The sequence below is a fragment of the Oenanthe melanoleuca genome, chromosome 13 (assembly GCF_029582105.1).
Source record: "Oenanthe melanoleuca isolate GR-GAL-2019-014 chromosome 13, OMel1.0, whole genome shotgun sequence".
Lineage (NCBI taxonomy): Eukaryota > Metazoa > Chordata > Aves > Passeriformes > Muscicapidae > Oenanthe > Oenanthe melanoleuca.
The window spans coordinates 8,119,029-8,139,737 of NC_079347.1; the positions used below are offsets into that span (position 1 = coordinate 8,119,029).

At 50.6% G+C, this 20,709-nt stretch overlaps 1 protein-coding gene and 1 long non-coding RNA gene across 5 annotated transcripts in view; both read right to left on the reverse strand.

Annotated features, from left to right (window-relative positions):
- The window catches only part of LARP1 (La ribonucleoprotein 1, translational regulator), a 44,151-nt gene extending 26,114 nt beyond the window's left edge, over positions 1–18,037 (reverse strand). For 2 of the 4 annotated variants that reach the window (XM_056502726.1, XM_056502725.1), the window contains exons 1-2: positions 17,594–18,037; positions 2,724–2,750 (exon numbers count right to left, since the gene is read on the reverse strand). In XM_056502726.1, coding sequence (XP_056358701.1) covers positions 2,724–2,750; positions 17,594–17,936 — 370 coding nt within the window. In that variant the 5' untranslated portion in view covers positions 17,937–18,037. Of the gene's footprint in view, positions 1–2,723; positions 2,751–7,578; positions 7,832–13,093; positions 13,346–17,593 lie in introns of those variants that run through there. The other 2 variants (XM_056502728.1, XM_056502727.1) reach the window with 2 other exon arrangements.
- Positions 18,038–18,614: 577 nt separating this feature from the next.
- LOC130258807 (uncharacterized) overlaps positions 18,615–20,709 on the reverse strand; it is a 42,120-nt gene continuing 40,025 nt past the window's right edge. Inside the window, exon 3 of the long non-coding RNA XR_008841540.1 lies at positions 18,615–19,255. This is a non-coding gene — a long non-coding RNA (uncharacterized LOC130258807). The remainder of the gene's footprint in view (positions 19,256–20,709) is intronic.

A 20,709-nucleotide genomic window follows, 5' to 3' on the forward strand; every position in this document is an offset into this window, starting at 1 on the left:
TGGCTGCAGCACGCAGGAGGCCAGGAGGGCACAGGCACAGCACTCTAAGCTAGCAGGAGATCCACTTCAAGCAGCAAAAGTATTCCCTTCCTGAGCAGGGAGCAAATTTCACATAGTAGCAAGTCCTGAACAGCATCAGCTGCGTGGCAGAAGTCTGGTGTTCACAGTGAAGTCATCCACAGACACCCAGCTGCACATGTGCCCTCCCAGCCCTCCTCAGCAGCAGGAGTGGGAATGTGAGAGTGCCTCCCTCTGCCCACCAAGCCCAGCCCTGCATCTCAAGGGTGCTGAAGTCTCTCAGCTTTCCATCTGAACTCCGGATCACATGGTTTGAAATGGCTGCTTCTGAAAAGCACCCTACAGCTGCCAAATCCTGGTTGTGGGATGTGGGAGAGGAGAGGACTGAGGCACTGCTGTGCCAGACAGAAGGAAAGTGAGGCCTCTCTCCAACAACTGCTCTATTTGCAAACACTGTTAGGTAAGTGGGACGCAAACACTGCTGCGCTTCCACCTCCACAGCGCTCGCACGTGACATGGGGATGATCCAGGCTGAGGATCCAGGCTGAGGGCAGGACACCACTGGCATCCATATGCTAACAAGCAGGAACATGCTCTGGGGCACAATACAGCTACTGTGCCTACAAAATGGCTGAATTTTGGCTCAGGCACCCCACCTATGCAATTCCCAACCCTGATACTGCAACTCAGCATCTTCCATCACTCTGCTGATTGTTTCTTTGGGAGAAGACCAAAACACTTCTCACCCAGAGTGGAAAACAGCCATACAGACCCACCTGACTTCACAAGATTAAGCTTAAAAAACAGACCCCAACACATGTGGGAGTTCTAGTGACCAGAGTAAATTGACTCATTCAATAACCTCAGCAATTAAAAGGAGGTGAGGCAGTCAAACCCAACAGCCTAAGGAGTGCACAACAACTCTGGTGGCAGAAGCAGTGCCACTCTGCCTTTTCCTGCTGCCTTCACAATTCACTGTGTTGTGAGATACCACGCCTTCCAGATAAGCTTAGTGCATGGGAAGAAAAAGCATGGCCCCAGCTTTAAGGCTTTTCTGGAGAAAGGTATGAGAAAGACTACAGAGTGTCCTGTGCAGCTACCATATAGAGGAATCCTGTTTAAGCTTTAACTTATCTCCTAAAAAACATACAGAATTGTAAATAAAAGCCCCAAGCTCTGTAGGTAATGTTTTCTGCAATACTGCTGACATGTAACAAACACTTTCTGAAGCACTATCATCTGCTGCAGACACATACTCATGCCCCACCCTGGAGGCAGCTGTGCAAGGTCCCCAACCAGCAGGAGAACAGAGGATGGAGTAGTGCCAAGCAAAGGACATCTGAGTTCACAGCACTGGCAGACAAAACCCAATACCCAAAAAAGACAGATCTTCAGCAAGGTGGAGAAAAATCTCCTAAAAACTCAACAGATGGGAATACATCTTTGGTCTTCAAAACCCTAATATTTTACTCTTACATGTTAAGAAAGCAAGAAAATCATAAGGGACTTGAAAATGTGGAATCAAAGTCTTAATCCAGTGTATCTAATTGTACACCACAGCCTTGTTAGCTAGCTAGAGCTCTGAAAACACATCCGTAACTTCCATCCCTCTGTTCAGTTCAGCACATTGAATTACAGTGCCTTCAATGTTACACCAGACTACTCTAAACTAGTGAGTAATTGTTACTAAAATCAGTTTAAGACACCAGAGCTGATTTTCATACTTCCAATGCCTCTGCCATCAACAGCAATTCACCCTCACTTTATCCATGAACTGGTGAAATGGGATCCCCAGCAAAGCCAAAGACAGACATCAGAAACAGACACAGTGACACACCTGGGGTGACAAGGCCAAGTCAGGCACTGACTTCCATTGCCAGCGCCTTTGCCAGGCTCTCACTGACTGATCCTGATATCACTGGTTAAAACACCAGTCTTGGCACTTAAAGTCTTGGCACTTCCACAACATCAGCCTGGATGAGGAGCTTCTTGCAATTTGGGAAAGGCAGGAATTGAGATCATCAATATCTGCTTCTGAAAACTACATTCCTTTCCTGATTTGAAACCTGAATCCAGAGCAACCTCCCTCTCCCAGCAAGGCTGCACACACCACTGGGTCAGGAAGTTTTTTCTTTGCACTGATGGCAACACAGTGAGTACCTTGGTTGTTCTTAACAGCAATACTCAACAGCAACACAGACTACAAGCCATGGGAGAGGTCTGTCTTCCCAAAGTATTAAAAATTCAAATGTATAGACATCTGTATACAGATAACATATAAACAACAACAATCTGCATCTTGACACGTCAGTGTTTTCAATTATGTGTGATGACCAAGACCTACAAGTTCCCAAACTCCTTCACCCCAGACATCCCAATTTGCTATGCTACAATGTAAGAGAGGAAAGAACCTTCCAGCTGTTTAGTCATCACTAAATGAAAGCACAAAAGATGTCACTGCTATACATGAATGACCAAATATTAGAGGAAGTTCTTTTGCTACAGTTTTTGGGTGGGGTTTTTTGGGGTTTTGTTTGTGGCTTGGCTTTGGTTTTTTTAACATTAATTTCCATTACATATTCCAGACTGTACACTGCATGTACCAGTCTTCTAGGTCTGGTTAGAGCAGACTCTGAAGGAAGAGAAGTGCAGGGAAAGCAAGGGAGAAGGAGGCTTGAAGAGTTCCATTTTTATTTAATACATACCAGACTGGCCGTCAGTTGGAAATATATCTGTAAAAGAAAAAAAAAAAAAAAAAGTTCAGTATTGGTTGCAGCTGGAGTGCAAATCATATTTAAAAGGTCTCCTCTCTTGATTTGTTTGCTTTAGCTAAACAGAGGAAGTATTTTCTTAGTATCTCAAGTTAAACATCAATCCAGCTTGGAACCCACCTCAATTCAACCGCTTGTTGTAAGAAAGATTTTGAAGGAGTCTGTGTTTACCCGAATGCGCTGCTCTCATAAATAAACTTCTGCATTGGCTTCTAGCAGACAGCAGTGCACAACAAAAAAGGCTGTTGAGATGTACAAAGATCCACAAAATGAGCTACTTGGTGGCACCCCACACTCCCCCTGAGCAGCAGCATCAGATGGAAATCTACAGAGAACATCTAACAGGGAGCACAGGTGGAAGCAGAGGCAAAAGCCAAGTGAGCATTCTTTGGATCGTTCTTGGTTTTGCAGCCACAAGGGACATGAGCAGCTGTGCCTGGCCTTAACACAGCACCTACACCACACACACACCTCCATCACCAAATGGACACCCAGGGCCTTGGCACATCACCCATTACACCAGCAGAACCCCTTCCCTCTCCCAGCTCAGGAGTCTGTCAGCAGGCACAGGCCACTGCATGGGACACTGGAGTCTGGGGGGGTTCAGACCCCAAAACAGGTCCCCAGGCTCTTTCCAGTCAGAGGTTCAGGCCCTTCTCTTGGAGGGCCTTATGTATTGCAGGAAGATGTTTACTTAAGTAGCTGGAAGGACAAGACTTTTCATTTAAGGAGCACACAGGACAGTGTGTGGAAAACCCCTGTTGATAAAGGCTCCCCCAGAAGATATGAAAACAGTACTTTTGAGAGAGCAATGCATTATGTTTTCAAGAATCCCAGAAGAGGAGGGGGAAGGAAGGCTGCCAGCAAGGCAAGGTCCTCCTGGGACAGGGGCAGGCCCCTGGCTCCTGCTTATCAGCTACCCAAAACACACATTCAGCTGGAAAGTCACAAGAGTTGCAGCAAGGACTACCCCTCAGGCAGGGCAATGCTCTCTGGGCTTGGCTCATGCAAAAAACAGCAAAAACACCCCTCTGCCAAAATAACTTCTGTTTTCTTCCTTTGACTTGCACCACGTTCAAAGCATTCTCAGGCAGGGATGCTTTCATCCCACATAGGAATGGAAGAGCCAAGTGGAGCAAAAATACCCAGAAGTTAAATCAAGACTCCTCTCTACCATTATTACATATAGTTACATTATATATATATATATATCCACATTATATACATTATAGTTATGGTCTGTGGCCATTTGAAGGCATGATATCAAGGACAGCCCAGCACACCCAGAACAGTCTCCAAGCACCAGTCTGGATCCTTTGCAAGTTGCATGCTCTACTGCAATCCTCCACCAGCCCATGTCCCAAATGCATTTAAACATCTTGTATTTCTGTATGGTCACTGAGGAGTTCAGGCTTCTACATCAGCAATCTGAAACTCCCTGTATTTCATAGAATCATAAAATTGTTAAGGTTTGAAAAGACCTTAAAGATCTCAAACAACATGTAATTTATTTCCCTACTGGGGCTTCTCTGCAAAGGAACAAGATAGTAACACTGGTATCCCACCTGTTTGGATCAGCTGTACCAGATGTTACCAAAAACCAAAACAAATAACACCACCACAATGGTTGATAAAATGAATTCCTTTGTGCCAGCCAAGAATTTAGCAAAGTCAGGCTTTGGCAAATGTTCCCCTTGCTGTACCCTGAGGGATGCAGTTCTCCAGTCTGCATTCCTGCTAGGCTGTCCACCAACTCTTCATCAAATACACACCACAGCAGAACCAGCCATTCACAATAGGTCTGGGCTCTGGACACCACAAATGCCACCAAATCAGGCAGCAGCTGCAGGTGACCTGTCAGCAGCATTTCCTATCAGACAGGTCACCACCACAACTCCAAACTCACATTCCCTCAAGGTCTCCTCTCACTCAGCTCACTGCTGTATTCCCCACTGTCCTGTCCTGCTCTAGATGTGCAGCAAGGCTCTCCTGCAACTCCTGAGCTCAGCCACACTCTAGAGCAGCTTTGCCACTACATTTCCTAGAAAAGCAGTGACTCTACTCAGTGGCTGAGGTCAGTAGAAAGCAAGGACCACATGTGATGGCCAAGGGCAGATAAAACTCACATTCACCTCAAGAGGTTTGCCAGGGCAACTGCTGTCAAGGAAAGACACTTGCATCCAGTGTTTTGCACAGTGCTCAGCCCCCTTGCCTGGGAGAGGCTGACCTTGTCCAACTCATCAAATCTATGATTAACACAGTTTTAACTCCTAGCTCTCCAGAGCAGACTGAGAACACTGGGCTTGCAGACAGCTTTCCCCAGAGCTGAGAATAAGCACAGAGCAGTCAGTCTGTAGGACTGGCTTTGAAAAATGGGGCTGCTGGGTGACACATCTGAGGCAGGGCTGGTCAGGGACCAGCAGGCACAACAACCCTTTGGGACACTTTTGTTTCTCACCATGCACCCAAAAATCAGAAAATGATTTTGTGTCTGAACAAAGGGACTGCAGTCACCACGGGAACCAGTGACCTCTTCACCACAGCACCAGTCTCTGCAGAGCCAGGTATTTCCCAAGCCCCTGACCATTCTCCTCAGCCCTATACAGAATCCATACAGCCTACAACATCTCAACAGAAAAACATACTCTGTGAATCTTCCTGTTATCAGCAAAGCAGGTGGAGGACGGACTGAGGAGGAGGAGGTCAGGGGTGTGCACAGCAGCTGGCAGGATGCTGGGACAGGCACGGAGCATCCCTTCCAGGACCATGAGTGACGGTGCAGATGTGGTAAAGGGGTGCTGCTCTGGGCACCAACACCCACAGTTGCTGCACACAGAGCCTAGGAGTATCAAAGTAAATTGAGGGCAGTCATCCTTATTTTAGGTGGCACTGGGGGTGGATCTCAATTTCAATTTTTTCCTGATGGTATTTTTACACAAAGGAGAAGACCGTATGCTAAAATGGGGCATTTAAAGAGAAAAGCTGATGCATCCACACACATACCCCCTTCCCCAGGGGTTATCTGGCTACTGCTGCTATTCAGGTATCTGGGGCAGGTCCAAAAAAGTCACCCCATTTATGAGGCCCCATCTCCCCTCAGGTGTTCCCTGAGGAAACAAGCGCTAACCACGCTCCTCTGCCAGCCATGCTCCCAGCACTGAACCCAAACGCCCGCACAGGAAGCCAGTCTTCTCTACAGCTGGCAAGGGACCTCCACCACCCACTGCCTGTCCCAGCCCCCTTTTCCAGCAGGGACACTGCTTCCTCCTGGCAGGGCCTGAAGCAGTGGCTGAGGAGCAGTTCACTATCCCTGACGCAAGAGAAGCACTGACTCGTTATTACAGCAACCTGCAGCCATAACTGCCGAGGAGCCAGCAGGAACCAGCTCCACTGCCCTTCTGCTCTCCAAACGGGGAAAGACCACCTCAGATCCTGCCAGTCACCAAAGCACACCAAGTGGTGAAGCACACTGACCAGTGTGCTGGGTGAGGCTGTGCACGCACAGGCACAAGAGCCAGCCCCTCGGCTGCTCCCAGTGGGACACGGGGCTCATCCACACTGCCACGGGAAGACACCAGCACATTTGTTCTGGCTTTCCACCCATGAAGTTGTAACCAAATCATCCTCCACGTTTTGCAGACAAAAGACTCAGACGTCAGCAAATGAAACGACCTCTTCAAGGTCACAGGGGGACTCGCAGCAGGGACGTGACCAGAACTTGATCACAATGGCTCGAAAGCTGCAGGGCTGCCCATGAGAGGCACTGGGGAGGGAAGCGTTGGCAGATGGCAGGATCGATTGGTATCTCTCCTCCTAACCTGACCTGCTGCCTGGCAGGACAATCCAGGCAGGAAAAAGGTCCAAATTACATAGTCCAACATGTACTGCAAAGAGACCAGAGCTGCTTGAATCTCTTCTCTGGCTCTATGCAACATTTCAGTTCAAATCTCTGTCATCAGGCTCCCCCTCGGAGGCCAAGGCAGTGCCTCAAGTTCCCAAGACAGTTACAGGCCTCTTCAAAGCAACACTCAGTGGAGAAGGGGGTGAGGTCTGCTACGGAAAAGTAGCAAAGCAAGAAACCCTAAACCCAAAGATTAGCATGGCCAATTATATCCCTCCCGAGATCTTGTTTGCTTCCTGTTCCCCTCCTTTGTTACCTGCTGAGCAGGATCGGGGAGGGTCCAGCTCTCAGTCACCCAGATTGTCCCAGCCCTCTCCAGCTGCCAGGTCCTTGCAAACACCTCCCATACCTCTCAACTTACTATAGGGTATTTACCCCCTCAAAGAGAAGCTGAAGCATGAGACAGATGGATCGATCCTAACACGATGCTGGCTAGGTCCCAAGACATCACTAACACCTGTGCAAGAGAAACAAAAAAAAGCTACAGAGAGGTTTACCCCAAATCAGTTCCTCTACAAGGGTATCCAGACTACCAGTACCTGCTAGGAGGTTTTCTGTTCCCTGTCCAGAGGAAAGGTTAGATTTGTTCTCAAACACCCCCATCACCTACACTGGCTCAAGAGTTGCAGCCAGTGTGAGCCCTGACATCAATTTCCCACAAACCACACTGGAAACAAATGCCTGATATAGGCTTTCAGTGTATAAACAGCTGTGCTTTTGGTGAAGCTCAGCTGTGCTGCCTCTGCTATCTTCACATACTAGAAAAGTAATGAAGACTTCCAGCATCCCAGAGTTTCAGGAAGAACAATCCAGTAAAAAAGTCACCAATACCAAAATCAGAGCGTTACCCGAGGTAACTCCCTAACTCCACACCAGACACTAAAGTACCTCAGTGCTGATGTTCAGTCTCCTCCAGAGTGAAGGGGAGTAGTGCAGACCCAGCAGGGCTGTGGCACCCGCTGAACACACAGCCAGCAGCACCGGCACCGTGCCCAGCAAAAACTCCTTTCAGAGATCCACATGGAAGAGGGTCCAGGTCTCTTCTCCAAATACCAGAAATGCCAATGGGATCTGGGGAACCTGACCAGAAGAATGAGAGCTCTCCAAATGGACAGTCCTGCAAATCCAACACTCACATATGAACAGGCACACAAGGAATAACTGGAAGGTCACAGGCTGTTGTTTCTCCCATCCACTTATCAGTGCTTGCACTGGAGAGAACAAACACTGGGTGTTCTCTCCCATTAACCCCTTCCCCTCATCTCCAAAGTAGAGAAGCAGCAAAGTGCTGCTGCTCCAAAGCATGAGTCCCAACATTCCTGATGATGAACCCAACAAGGGGCTTCAGAGAAAATCCAAGACAACTTAAAAGCACTTGATTGCTCTTCCAATGGAGCAGCTGGTGACCAGCTCTGTCTCACGTCCTTTAATCACCAGTGAGCCTGGAGTGATACCACTGGAGGCCTTAAGCCTTCCAGAAGAACCCTATGTGAGTCTGGTCCAAATCAGTCACCCTCCCCAAACTGCTCTTTAAGCCACTGAATATTGAACAGACACTAAAGTTTCTGGCACAATCAAGCAAAATACAGGTCTTAAAATATAGGAGCCATTTTGGTGCAGCCCAGAAGCCAGGTGGATCCTACCCTGTGGAAACTGATACAGGATGGTGTTTCCCTCTGACAGAGTAGTCACACCCAGAGCTGGAACACACTTTTCTGCTTGCACATCAAGGGCAGACCCAAAGTCCAGAGAAGCTTTGCCCAAGGACAGCTTAGCAAGCAGCAGGCAGGAAAGATCCATCTCCCTACAAAGGAGAATCCATCAATGTAACCAGAAATCCAATGTCTCAATGGAAGAGGATCCCACCCACCTCTTCAAATGCACCAGTATCGTGGTAAAGCCCCATAACGTCAGGACAAAGATGCCATAAATCCCTAAGGAAACTCCAGAAACTGAAAATTGCACAGCTCTCTCCACCTTTGGGCTGCAGGCAGAGCAGGGGGCTGTAGGATACACAAGGCAACGACAGTGAAGACATCATAATTAAACCTTTTAACTGAATTACAAATCATTAGACTCACAGTCTGAGGTGTTCCCTCCCTCTGGCCCAGGCCTATCTCCTTGGTTTTAATCAAACATAGCCATTCTAATCACCCTGCAAACTCCATCCTTGCTTGGTTCCACTCTGCTGACAATTACATCAACTCAGATTTCACCTCCAACTGAAGCTAAGAGGGTTATCTCACCGTAATCTGCCATGTCTCATCCAAATCATTGTCACAATTGTCTTTACAGGTTTAGTTTTAAAATTTAAAACCATGGCTTATTTACAGCAAATTCCTCCCTGCCGAGTATGCAAATGTCGCATTCATCAATACACAGTTAAAAAAAAATAAAAAACCCCAAAAGCCAAAAACCACAACAGTGAGCTCAGAGAGCTCACCTGAGATTGGTGGAAGCCAAATGAGAAGTCCCCTTTTTGTTCAGCTCAGTGCAAGACCCTCTGCAGTGGCAGAGGATTTCTGAGCACTCAGAAGATGCATGAGATCATAGTCGGTATTCCCCCGAGCTCTCAAGGTTGAGCTGGGAGTTGGAAGTGAAATTCAATATGATTACAGACAGTGAAGTCTCATGCTTTGTCATCTGAGCACATGGTGGAGACACCTCCGTGATTCGCTCCTGTCTTGCTGGGTGGAACCTCGTGCACAAATATCCCATCACTTCTGTTTCAGTCACAGGAAAAACGTCCCAACTGCATTTCTGGGATGTGTTTCTCCACATTTCAGTATCTGTTGCTACAGACACATCATTTCTCAGCATCACACATACTGGTGTCACTCCTTACACTTAATTCTTCTTCTGTTTTTCCCTCTACTTTGCCCCTTGCACAGCCTCCTTACTGTTATGGTAAAGTGCTTCAGCCACTCCTTTAGGTGGCTCTTTTTGTGCTGAATGAGGCCAAGAGCAGTGCTTATGTTACTGTGGTTGTCTTTACTTTCAGCAAGCTTGTTCTGTAAGGTCAGGAGAGCTGACACAGACTTTTTGACTACTTGGAAGTGTAACCTTTCCAGTTACAGCAAAGGCATAAAAATTGAAGAGAATCCTAAGGGTCTTGCAGGAATAAACTCAGTGCTTCTTTTGCAACATATAATAATTTAAAAAAAAAAGAATATGTGACCTTGGAGAATCTGAAGAAATTAATTTCCTGCAGTTCAAGTGAATGCTGGCTTACCAAATATTTGAGTGTTGCTTACTAACTGTGAGTTCTCAATATTTTATTCTGTTACTAGCCTCATCATCTGCAAATGTGCAAACCAGATACTTTGGTAGCTAAGACTTGGTAAAATAATTACTCATTTACATCACTGACCAGAAGCTTTCAAAAGCACAGTTCTAAAGAAAAACAAAACAAAAAGGCTGTGTGATTTCGTGTGGAGGCTGAATATATATCACAATCTGCTTTAAAGAGAGTGCTTAGTATTTAGCAGCATACCCACCTCTGAATTACCAGTCAGGCAAAACACCAATCTCCCCACACACCTTTTCTCTTACTTTCCCACCAACAAAACTCTACCCTTTCCTCATTTCTGTGGTTTTTCCAATTTCATACTTGTTTCCCCACATATTTAGCCAGGAAAAAAATTCACCTCTTCTCTCAATTTTTTTCAGACTGCTTAAAAGCTACCTTATCCAGCCCTGAAAACCCCCTGTTCTGTCCATGCATTCAGGCAAGTCCAAAGCTGGAATGAGTGGCAGGAGAGGGGCAGCAATGGAGCCGTGGCTCCCTCAGTGCAGCCGTGCCCTGCAGACTGCAGAGTCACTCTGCAGGAGCACAGCACCGGCTTTTCCACTCGGCAGGAAAAACGTGCTCAGCAGTGTGCCTGGGACAGGCTCTGCTGCCCCCCGAGCTGTGCCCCCATTCCTGGGCCAGGGAGAGCAGAGCAGTGCCCATGTCCCACGGGCCAGCAGTGCCAGACCCCAGCTCAGCCAGCAGGACACCCAGCACACTTCCATCTCCTATCCAGCTTCCCAATCATGCTTTAACTCTGCCTCTTGTGTCAAGGACAAGTGAGGTTCACAAGCCCCAGATGAACCCCCATTTCTACCAGTTGCACCCCGGTCACCAAGTATCTCTGCAGAGCCTGAGAGAGATCAAACGAGTGACACTGAGGAGCACCAGAGGTGATTCATCTCTGACACCTTCCTCGTGGGGCAGGGGTGCCTCTCTGGGCCCCATCAGTGGCCAGGGCTGCTTTGGGGAACAAGTGGGGAGTGGAGAGAAGCACCTGCTAGAGCAGCAGCTTGCTGAGCTGCTCCCAGCCACTTCAAGGGGTGTCCAGAAGGCAGCAAATGTGCTTCCCCAGGAGCACAGGTCGGAGCAGGCTGTGCCCCTCAGCACATTGCGACTGTCACACGTATTCTGGAGGAACCAGTGTAACGTTTCCTAGATCAAGAGAGCAAAGGGCATTTGTGTCACCTCTGAGTGTCATCAGAATCAGACTGAGTGGCATCAAGACCACAGTCACACAACAATCACCTCTGTTGACCACTTCTAAAGCAAATTAAGGTTTCCACCTGGCCTGCTGTCACAGAGCACCCAACCCAGTCAGGGCCACCATGGTCACCTCCAAGACCACATCAGTCTGCAGCAGAGAACTCTACCAAATCTTACTGTTTGTCACCGCACAAAGGAACAGGGTGACTCAAACCCACAAAACAAAAATAAAATCACTACCACTGTAGAGCACTGAACCCTGCTGCGTGTTCCCATACAGCCCTGAAACACATGAAAGCGTCAAGGGAAGCTTCTGCTCCTAAGTCAGCTTTTCTCCAGAAGGACAGTGAAGGTAACGCACTGATAAAGTAGGTATTAGATGAGCCAGTTCCCAGCCCTTCCTCCCTCTCCTTGCATGTCTCAGCAGAACATCCTCCAGCACACACAGCTTTAATGCTGCAGGAAGAGCTCTTGAACCTGGCAATACCCACAGCGAGTGTCACACCAAAGCTGGGCCAGTTGACTTGCTAAGGATGGCTCCAGCAGCTCAACCAGCACCACCAGCCTGGTGCAACACTGAAACCAGCAGAGCCGCAACAAATCATACACCAGTTTGCTCAGGAAAGGCAATTCATCCACGAAGCCCCCCAAACTGCAGCACAAATGTGTGCTCTGACAGAGCAAAGTTCAGTTAAGATGATCTTCTGGGAACCTCCAATTACAGGATGAGCCTCCCTTGAGAAACGTGTTGACACTTGACCACAGTTTCCACAACCTTTCCCAAAAACAAAAGTTTATCTTGCACAGCATTAGAATTGCTATCAGCAAACCTATTTCCACCAAATACCTTGTGCCAGTTTTTGCTCCACAGCTGTGGGACATTCATGTGCACACCCACTTCCCTGTTTGCCAAGCAATCCAGACCGACCCTGACTCAAAACCTGCCCCACAGAGAAGTCTGGTAATTGATTTATTCAAGGCCAAATTCAGTTCCCATTTGTTCTGGTCACTCATCAGCATTACCTAAATAAACAAGTAGCTTTAAGTTCTCCCAGCACTCCACTAACTGCTTTGAAGCCCTTCTTTTCCCTCTCCTCTGACCTCAAGTCATACAGCTGCATCATTTGATATAAAATATTCAGATTAACCAGTTATTTCAATGCAAGGAGATAAGTCTCCCAGCTCCATTCAGACCTCACTAACAAGGACTTGGACCTGCAGAACGAGTGGAACCAAAGGCCAGCATCAAGTGAGAAAAGGAAGAAATGCAGAGCTGGCCATGCCAGAGACCACAGAGTGGATTTAGAGATCCACCCAGAGCTTTAGCCAACCCCAGGAGACAACTTCTTGGCCATGAAAAGCTCCACCTAGACAGCACTATCACCATGGGAGAGCTCAGCAGGTATCACCAAGGTTGCATCACCTCTTTCCCCAAGCTCCCTGTGTACACAGCAAGCCAGGGATTTGGCAGAGCCAGCAGTGTGGAGACTCAGGCCCTTGGTAGGAAGTCAGCAAAGGTTTCAATGCCAAGATGACCAAAGGATAAGTAACTTATTAAAGACCATAATGTAAATGCACATCATGTTTGGGAATGAACAAAGTTCCCCAGACCCAACTGGACCTAGGGTAAGAGCATCTGTAGTAACTGTAAGGGTTAAAACGTTCAGCCTGGTCTGAACAGCAAGCACAGCTTTCTACTAGAATGCCCATTCCTTATTTTGCCAAACAAGCACAACCACAGAGATAGTGTTGGAGATTCATTATAGTCTCAAGTATGTAAAAAGCAACCTAACTCTATCCAAGTCTGCATTCTGCATTGCCCTGAAGATAACTTCACACTGCTCGAGCACAGCAAAAGGATCCAGTGTCATAATTTGGAAGGGAGAGCAGAGCATTGCAGCCCAGTACCCCCATTCCCACTCCTGCTTCCTGGACTCAATCTGTCTTCACATCCAAACGAAGCCCTTGTGCTGCCACAATCCTGGTGGAGACCTCAACAGCACCACGAGCAATATAAAGTTTAAAAGAAGAGTTGTGAGGGTAAGGAGATGGTTGGAGAGAATCCTTCAGCAAGGCCTTGGACCTGGCAATGTGGAGGTCGCAGCAGAAGCAGGCACTGAAGCCCAGCAACCAGGGCCAGTGAGTCAGCTCCCAGGAGCTGCGCCGCATTCCCCAGCCTTCTCTTCCCGAAACAAACAGTGCAGAACAGGGCAAAGGTCCAGCACAAAGCTGAAGGGCAAAGGTATGCGGGGGAGGGAAAACACCAAGCCTCACTTTTTTTTGGAGCAACAAGTTCCACTTACCCTCATCCTCCCCAACAAGATGGGAAGAGTTGCTCAAACGTGAGTTGTGGGATCGGAACAAAACAGTAGTTTGGAGAGGAAACTTGGGGCGGTGGGGGGAGGCCTCCTGCTGCGATAGCAGCTCTGTTGCAACAGCCAGAAGAGCTCCACAACTACGTGCCACGACAGAGTGAGAATTGCCCAACACTTTGGAAATAGGTGTGTGCAGGACTACCAAGCTGGATACCTGAGCAAGCAGATGTGTGTGCCTACTCCGAATGTGAAGAAATGCCAATGGTAAAACAAGCTTCCCATCTGTCTTATCTCCTGCACTGGAGGTAGGTTTCAAGGAAAGCCCTATGGGGAGTTAGTCAGCAAGGGGTGAGATGCTAATGAATCTTCCCTTGCCTTCTCCTCAGTACCAGTAGCCAAGTCAGCCTCTGCTCAGGCATAAAGCAACATGCACTCTCAACAATAGTCAGCTAACCCTGGTGCTTGCTGCTAGCAACGAAGGTGTGCCTTCTGGAAAGTACTGCTTATCCACCCAGCACATGTGCCAAACGGAACGCAGGAAACTCAACTCAAGAAATTAAGGCACCTCCTGCATCTCCACTAGGAAACACACCACTTTCCCTGGCCAAGCACTTCTAGGGAGAATTTAAAAAGTTAGCACAAGCAAAGCTCAACAATCGCAGTGCTGGTCATTAAAACCTGCATGTTCTTACTTCCAAGATGTAAATGGCTTTAAAAAGAAAGAAGTGCCAAGTGCCTTGATGCAACATTTCTTGAAATACATCCAGCAGGTTTTCAAAACGGGGTGCTGTTAACACCTGTCCACACCAACGCTTGCATCAGCACCAGCCCTGGTGCAGGGCACAGTGGAGGAGTACAACGTGTTCCAGAAGGTCGAGCTGTCTTAACTGCAAACCACACTTCTGATCTACAGAAGAATTGGAGAAAACACTTTGAATTTGGTTTATAGCCAGTAGTGCAAAGCTGGTATTGCCAGAAAACATTCCCTTCACTACTGCAGACACACACACACTACCATCGTGTCAGTCAGGCTGCCGGCTGCATTTACTTACATGATAAGAAGAGAATATGTAATAACGAGGGCATGGTCACACAGACCTTGCTACTAGATCATTAGAGAGTAAAAATGAGGCATCATTACAGCTCTGCAGCAGTCATAAGCAGTCAGCAGAGTCAAGTACAAGCCCTGCCACACAGGACAGGACCATGTGTATCTCAGGATTCAAAGGAACCCCCCCTCCTCCTTGCACCTAGTACCCTGACAGAAACACACACGAATAAAAAGGTAGCATGCATCTCATCAAGAGACCATGAAAATTTTCTGGTGTGCCACTCCAGACGAGCCTCAGCTTCCACTCACAATATCAACAGTATCACTGCTGTCTAACTCAACCTAATGGCTGCCCCACTTACTGCCAAGCCGTTGTGCTTTTGGGAGGTTAAGAAGGAGAGGCTTCACTTCAAGAGCCCTCCTTCCTGAAAAAGCAGAAATGTTTGCTCTAACATCCTATTATATTACAGGCTGCACTACCAACTTTGAGCAGAAAAATACTGCAGCAGGTAGCAAGGCAAGACACAAGCTTCCAAAGGTAAATCCTAATTCATGTAAAAAAACGACCCTGTTCTTCAGTCCCTGTGTCAGGCCCCCACTGCACTCAACTTGCCCAGCCATGGTGAGTCAAACAGCTCAAAACAAACTGGTGTTTTGACCATCTGGAGGTGGATTTGTTAAGCTCTTCCCTATCCATACTCCAACACCGACAGCTGAAACTCACCAAGATCTTGCAGGTGGCTCTGTTTTCCCTGAGCTCAATGTTTTTATGTTTATAAGCACCAATTCCAACACAGGCCATTACAGAATGCGCAGACACCTAAGGAGGTCTTGTCCATTAAATCTGCTCTATGGGCCTATAATTAATGTAATCATTATTAAAAAAAAAAATAGGGCTTTCAAAGCCTGTAAAACAAGTCATAGAGGGATCCCTTTATCTTTACAGAGCTGTCTTCACTATGCTGTCAGGTCTCCTCATTACCTCTGGAGGATCAGGGCTGGAAACATTTAATATCTCCAGCACACGAGCACTGCACTGGGAACACTGGATTACGAGCAAAGGTTCTGTAAGCTCTGCTGAGAAACCGAAGACTTCCAGTAGTGACTTCTCAGAGTTCAGAAGATCTCAATCCACTGCAAGTGTAGAAAGCGTCGCTTTCCGTGGGTGACCCTCCTGGAGGTCACTACAACACTAAAACTCACCTCACCAGCTGATTCTTTCACAGAAATTCACGCTCCAGATCTTTTTTGGTAAGTGTCTGCCAAAACAAATCCTCCACCCAATGAAAAGAAGACACAACATGAGCTTTCAAACTTTACAAGAAGGCACCTGGAAGCAGGGCTGCCAGGCAAGGTCAGCTGCCAGCCTTGCCTCTCGTGGGAGCTCACCAGCCGTGTTTATTTTACACGTTTTCTCTTCTGCTAATGAACAGGCAGCAAAAGAAACAATGGCCCAAGAGAGGAGAGCCAGGCAGCAGCACAGGGGGCACTGCTGGAACCAGTCGCTGCTGCCAAGCGTCCCAGAACGCACCACTAACAAATTCCATTTTTTAAACACCTTTGGGAATACAGAGACAACTGTGCTGGGCCCAAGGACAATTCGGAGTGTTGCAGCATTACTCCCTTACCCTACAACTGCGTGGACACGCTAATGACACACTCTTGACTCTCTCCCTCCAAAAATCACCCCAGGAGCTGCAAGGGCCCCCTGTTTGTGTTGGGCAGCTGCCTCGACGCTGCTGACTCTGACAAATCCCACACCTTTGTGCCTGATGAGCCTGCTAATGAATCTGGACACTCCTTACACAGGAGACTCAAACAGGAACATTCAACCTTGCAGTTTTGCATTTTTTGGTTTATTTCTCGGGATCGTTATCTCAGAAGGCATCACAATAGAGTGCAACCTTCACACAAAGGAGCGATGTGACCAGTTTTGTGTCATAACACACGAGGCAAATGCAGACAGCGACGCTGTCCTGGATTTCCTTAAGCTTTGCTTACGTCCATGACTACAATGACAAACCACCAAACAATCCGAACACAGACTTCTACCTGGCACGATTAACTTGTCCTCTACACTTCCCATTAAGATGACAGCTTTCCAGGTGGAAATTGCAGAGCTGTCCATCTCCCAAAGATCAATAACTCTGATGAATCATCATGCTAGGCAGTAACAGTTCTTACAAAACACCGTCACGTACAGTAATTGGGAATCTGATGGCACATCTGGCAGTGTGATTTCAGAGTTAGCAGATACAGGTAGAAAAAGATTAAGTCTTTGCCAAACAAGACGCTTAGCGAAAACTTCTGATGTTTTCTCCTACTCCCGATTCACTTGAAGCAGGTACGAGGGGAGCGCAACACCCATCCCGACAGGCGAGGAAATGGTGCGCTGCAGTTTCAGCCTCTGCTGACGACAGCAGCGGGATCCAAGCGCGATTTGGACAGCGCAGCCCCTCCGCTCCCCTTTCCGGGGACCCCCGTCGGCCAGGCGTGCCCCAGCCCGGGGCAGCGATCGCGCCGGGCAGAGCGGCGCTCGGCCGCGGCCCCCGGCCCCGCCGCCGCCATGAGTCGGCAGAGAAAGGCGGCGCGGCCTGCGCGGGGGAGCCGCGGAGCGCACACGTGGGCAGCGCAGGCCGCGGCCCGGGGAAGGGCCCCCGCGGGGGCACCGCGGCCGCGCTCCCGGGGGAGCCGCACGCCGGGAACCCACCACGGTGCCGGCGCTGCTGCGGCGGAATGCCGGGAGCGGGAGGGGAACGGGGGGGGCCGCGTGTCCGCCGCCGGGCCCGCCCGCCGCCACCGGGCCCCCGGCGCCCTCCGCTCCCCGCCGCCGCATGGCCGGGCCGCGCTGCCCTCCCCGCCTCGTGGCCGCGGCCGGCGCCGCCGCTCCCCCGCCCGCCCCGCGCCCCCCGCCCCGGCGCGGCCCCGCAGGCCGCGGGCGCGGCCCCACGCCGCGTGTGCCGCATGGCGCGGCCGCCCGGGGCGCGGTCGGCGGCGCACCCGGCCCCCCCGGCCCGCTCCCAGCGCCCCCCGAGCACCCACCGGGAGGCGACTGCCCGTTCACGGCCGGCGCGTTCTTCGTCCAGGGGTTCACCTTGGGCGGCGGGGCCTCGATGAACTCCCGGCGCCCCGCGCCGCCCGCCTCGCCGCCGTCCTCCGCCTCGCCGCCGGCCCTCAGCAGGCTCTCCTTCTCCTGGTTGTTGCTCTCCTCCTTCTGCTGCTTGGCGCTGGGCGGCCTCGGCGCCGCCGGCCCGCCGTCGGGGCCCATGGGCGGCTCGCCCTTCTCCCGGCCGCCGTCCTGCGGCGGCTTCAGCACCAGGGCGCGCTCCTCGGCGGGCAGCAGCGGGGCCGTGCCGGGCAGCAGCGCCTCCACCTGCGTCGCCATCTGCGCGCCCCCGAGCCCCGCCGGGAACCCCCCGACCCCGGTGCCGCCGCAATATGGAGCCGCGCGGGGACCACGCGACTGCCGCGGGGGCGCGCACCGCCCGCCCGTGCGCGCCGCCGGCGAGGGGAGGGGCGGCGCGGGGCGCGCCCCCGCGGGGCGGCCGGCGGCGCGCACGGGCCTGATGCAACGCCCGGCTGAGCTGGGCTGGGCTAAGCTGAGCTGAGCTGAGCTGGGCTAAGCTGGGGGGGGCGGACGGGGGCGCTTAAAGGGCTCCGGGCCCTGCCCCGGCATTGGGACCGCGCTGCCCGGCTGGGACGGGCCGGGATCGGGCCGGGCTCGGGCCGGGGTGCCGCTGCCGGCTCGGGCACTGCGGGACCAACGCACCGGGCGAGCCCCGGGGTCCCCGAGCCGGCTTCCACAGAGCCTCCCCGGCCGGCAGCAGCCAGGAGCAGAGGGGCGGGATGTTCTCGGGTGGGGATAACGTGGTTGGAAAGTGCAGAAAAGGATCCGTGCGTGTCCTGGGGAATCACGGAGCCACAGAAACGGCCAGGTTGGGCTGTCTGGTCCCACCTCCCTGTGTAAACCATGTCCCAGAGCACATGGCACAGGATTGCATCCACACCGTCCGTGCATATCTCCGGGGAGGGAGACCCCACAGCCTCTCTACTCTCCAGTGTGGGTCACTGCACAGTAAAGTTCTTCCTTATATTTAGATGGAACTTCCTGTGCATCAATTTTTGCCCACTGCCTGTGTCCCATTGCTCAAAACCACCGAGAAGAGCCCTGCTTCACCTTCTTGGAACCCCTCCTTTAGATATTTATACACACCGATGAGAGACAGACCACCTCTGTCTCCTGTGCCCAGCAAAACCTTTGTTTGAGTAGGCTAAAATATTTAATTGATCTCTAGCTGATAGAATGTCACTTGCTCATCACCATCATTAATATTCCTGGTATTTGTCCTCAATTCTTTCAGCCAGCAAGACAGTGCCTGCAGACTGTGTGTGAATGTACACATGAATTATACACATTTAAAAGGCAACTTGTGTTGCTGATACCATTTAGCGCAACCTAGTTCACAGCAGCCCTTACTTGATGCCCTTTTTATTCAATGCAAGCCTCTCCCAGCCTCTTCCCTCATCACAGCAAGCACACCCCTCTGCTTCTGCCCAGAAAGGTTCATCTGGAAATCCCGGCATGTCCTGCAGCCCCAGGGACACATCTATGCAATCCCTGCAGGAGACCCGTCAGCATGACAAGGCACTGAAGATGTAGCTGCCAGCTGCTGATGCGTGGAGAAGGATGAAAAGCTGATTTCACTGTTGGAAAGAAAGAAGAAAGCGAGAAACAAACATGAGCTCAGCACAACATTTGGAAGGGCAGCAGCATCAGGGCTCTGGTGGATCCATAGAGGGAGTCCCAGGCTGTCAGGGATGATCCACTGGGACCATCTCAGCTCTCTGTGTGCCTTGGCTCAGAGAGTACCCTCCTGTGCCACAGCCTCAGGGATCACCAGCAGTTATCCCAAATCATCCAAGAATTTGGCCAGTAAAATTCCAAAAGGAAGTTTAAATATAACTCCAGTAGAGAGGTCTTCTGGCCTGGCTGGCTCAATAGCTGTGCTGCAGTAACCCAAGCCACATCCTGTGCTCCTGTGCCCAGTCCCTGCTGTGCCAGGGGATCCCTGCATTTCTCATGAGCACAACCTGGGATCTGCACAGCTCCCACCAGTCCCACCCACACCCTCTCTAGGAGCAGGTCCTTGCATGGGGAGCACAGCTGGCTGAGGAAGGTGGCTGCAGCCAGGAGAGCTGCAGGCCAGTGGTGACCCCCACCTGTCCCGCAGGCAGGTGCAGCGTTCCAGCTCGGTCCCTTTGGGACGCTGCTCTGCTGCCACATGAGCAGGAACCAGCCTGCAGTGGCTGAGAGCCAAACTGGCTCCAGAGCTGCCAGGCAGGAGGGAGATGGGCGAGTCTCACCCTCATGTGGTGCCCAGCCAGGCCAAACCCCAGCAGGTTTTCAGTGTTAGAAAATAAATGCATGAGCGAGGTGGGAGAGAGGGAAGTGTCTGTGGAGCTTCTTGCGTCAGCCATAGGGAACATCACCTTGGCAGGTCAGCTCTCAAGCACCCCTCCTTCATGGGAAGGGAAGCTGGGTGTTCATCACTGTAAACACACTGGCCATGTCCAGCAAGCTCCTCTCCTCCCTTGGTGTCCTCACCTCTGCTGGACCCATCTTCCCCTGCTCTGCCCAGCATCCATGGCACTTGGATATCCTGCTCTTCTCTCCAGGGACTTGCTGAGAAGCAGCCAAGGACTCTCCACATTTCTGCAGCACAATTCACTGGGAATCTCTGCTTTCCCCAAATTCAATGAAAGCACCTGACTGGCATCCCCATTCCTGCTTCTCTGCCTCATCCTTCACCCCAGATGTGTTCCTGTGCCTTCCCAGACCACATCAAGCAGCTCCAGGTGCTGCCTCCCAGCCCTGTGCTGGCCCTGCACAGGCTCTGAGGAAGCAGTCTCCAGGGAAACTCCTCTGCTGAGCAGTGATTTGGGCAGGAGCTCCCCACCTCCCTTGCTCTGTGCACAACAGCTTATTTATTTCTCCCCGACTGAAGCGTGGCTTGCATATTTATTGCAGACAGCCGGCTGCTTTGGTGCTGGCCTGGAGGTTTAAAGATGCTTTGATGGTGGCCATTAATGTCTCTGAGCATCTCTGGGTCTTGCTTGGCTGGAATATCCCCAGCTTCATTTCTGCTGGTCTGGCAAGC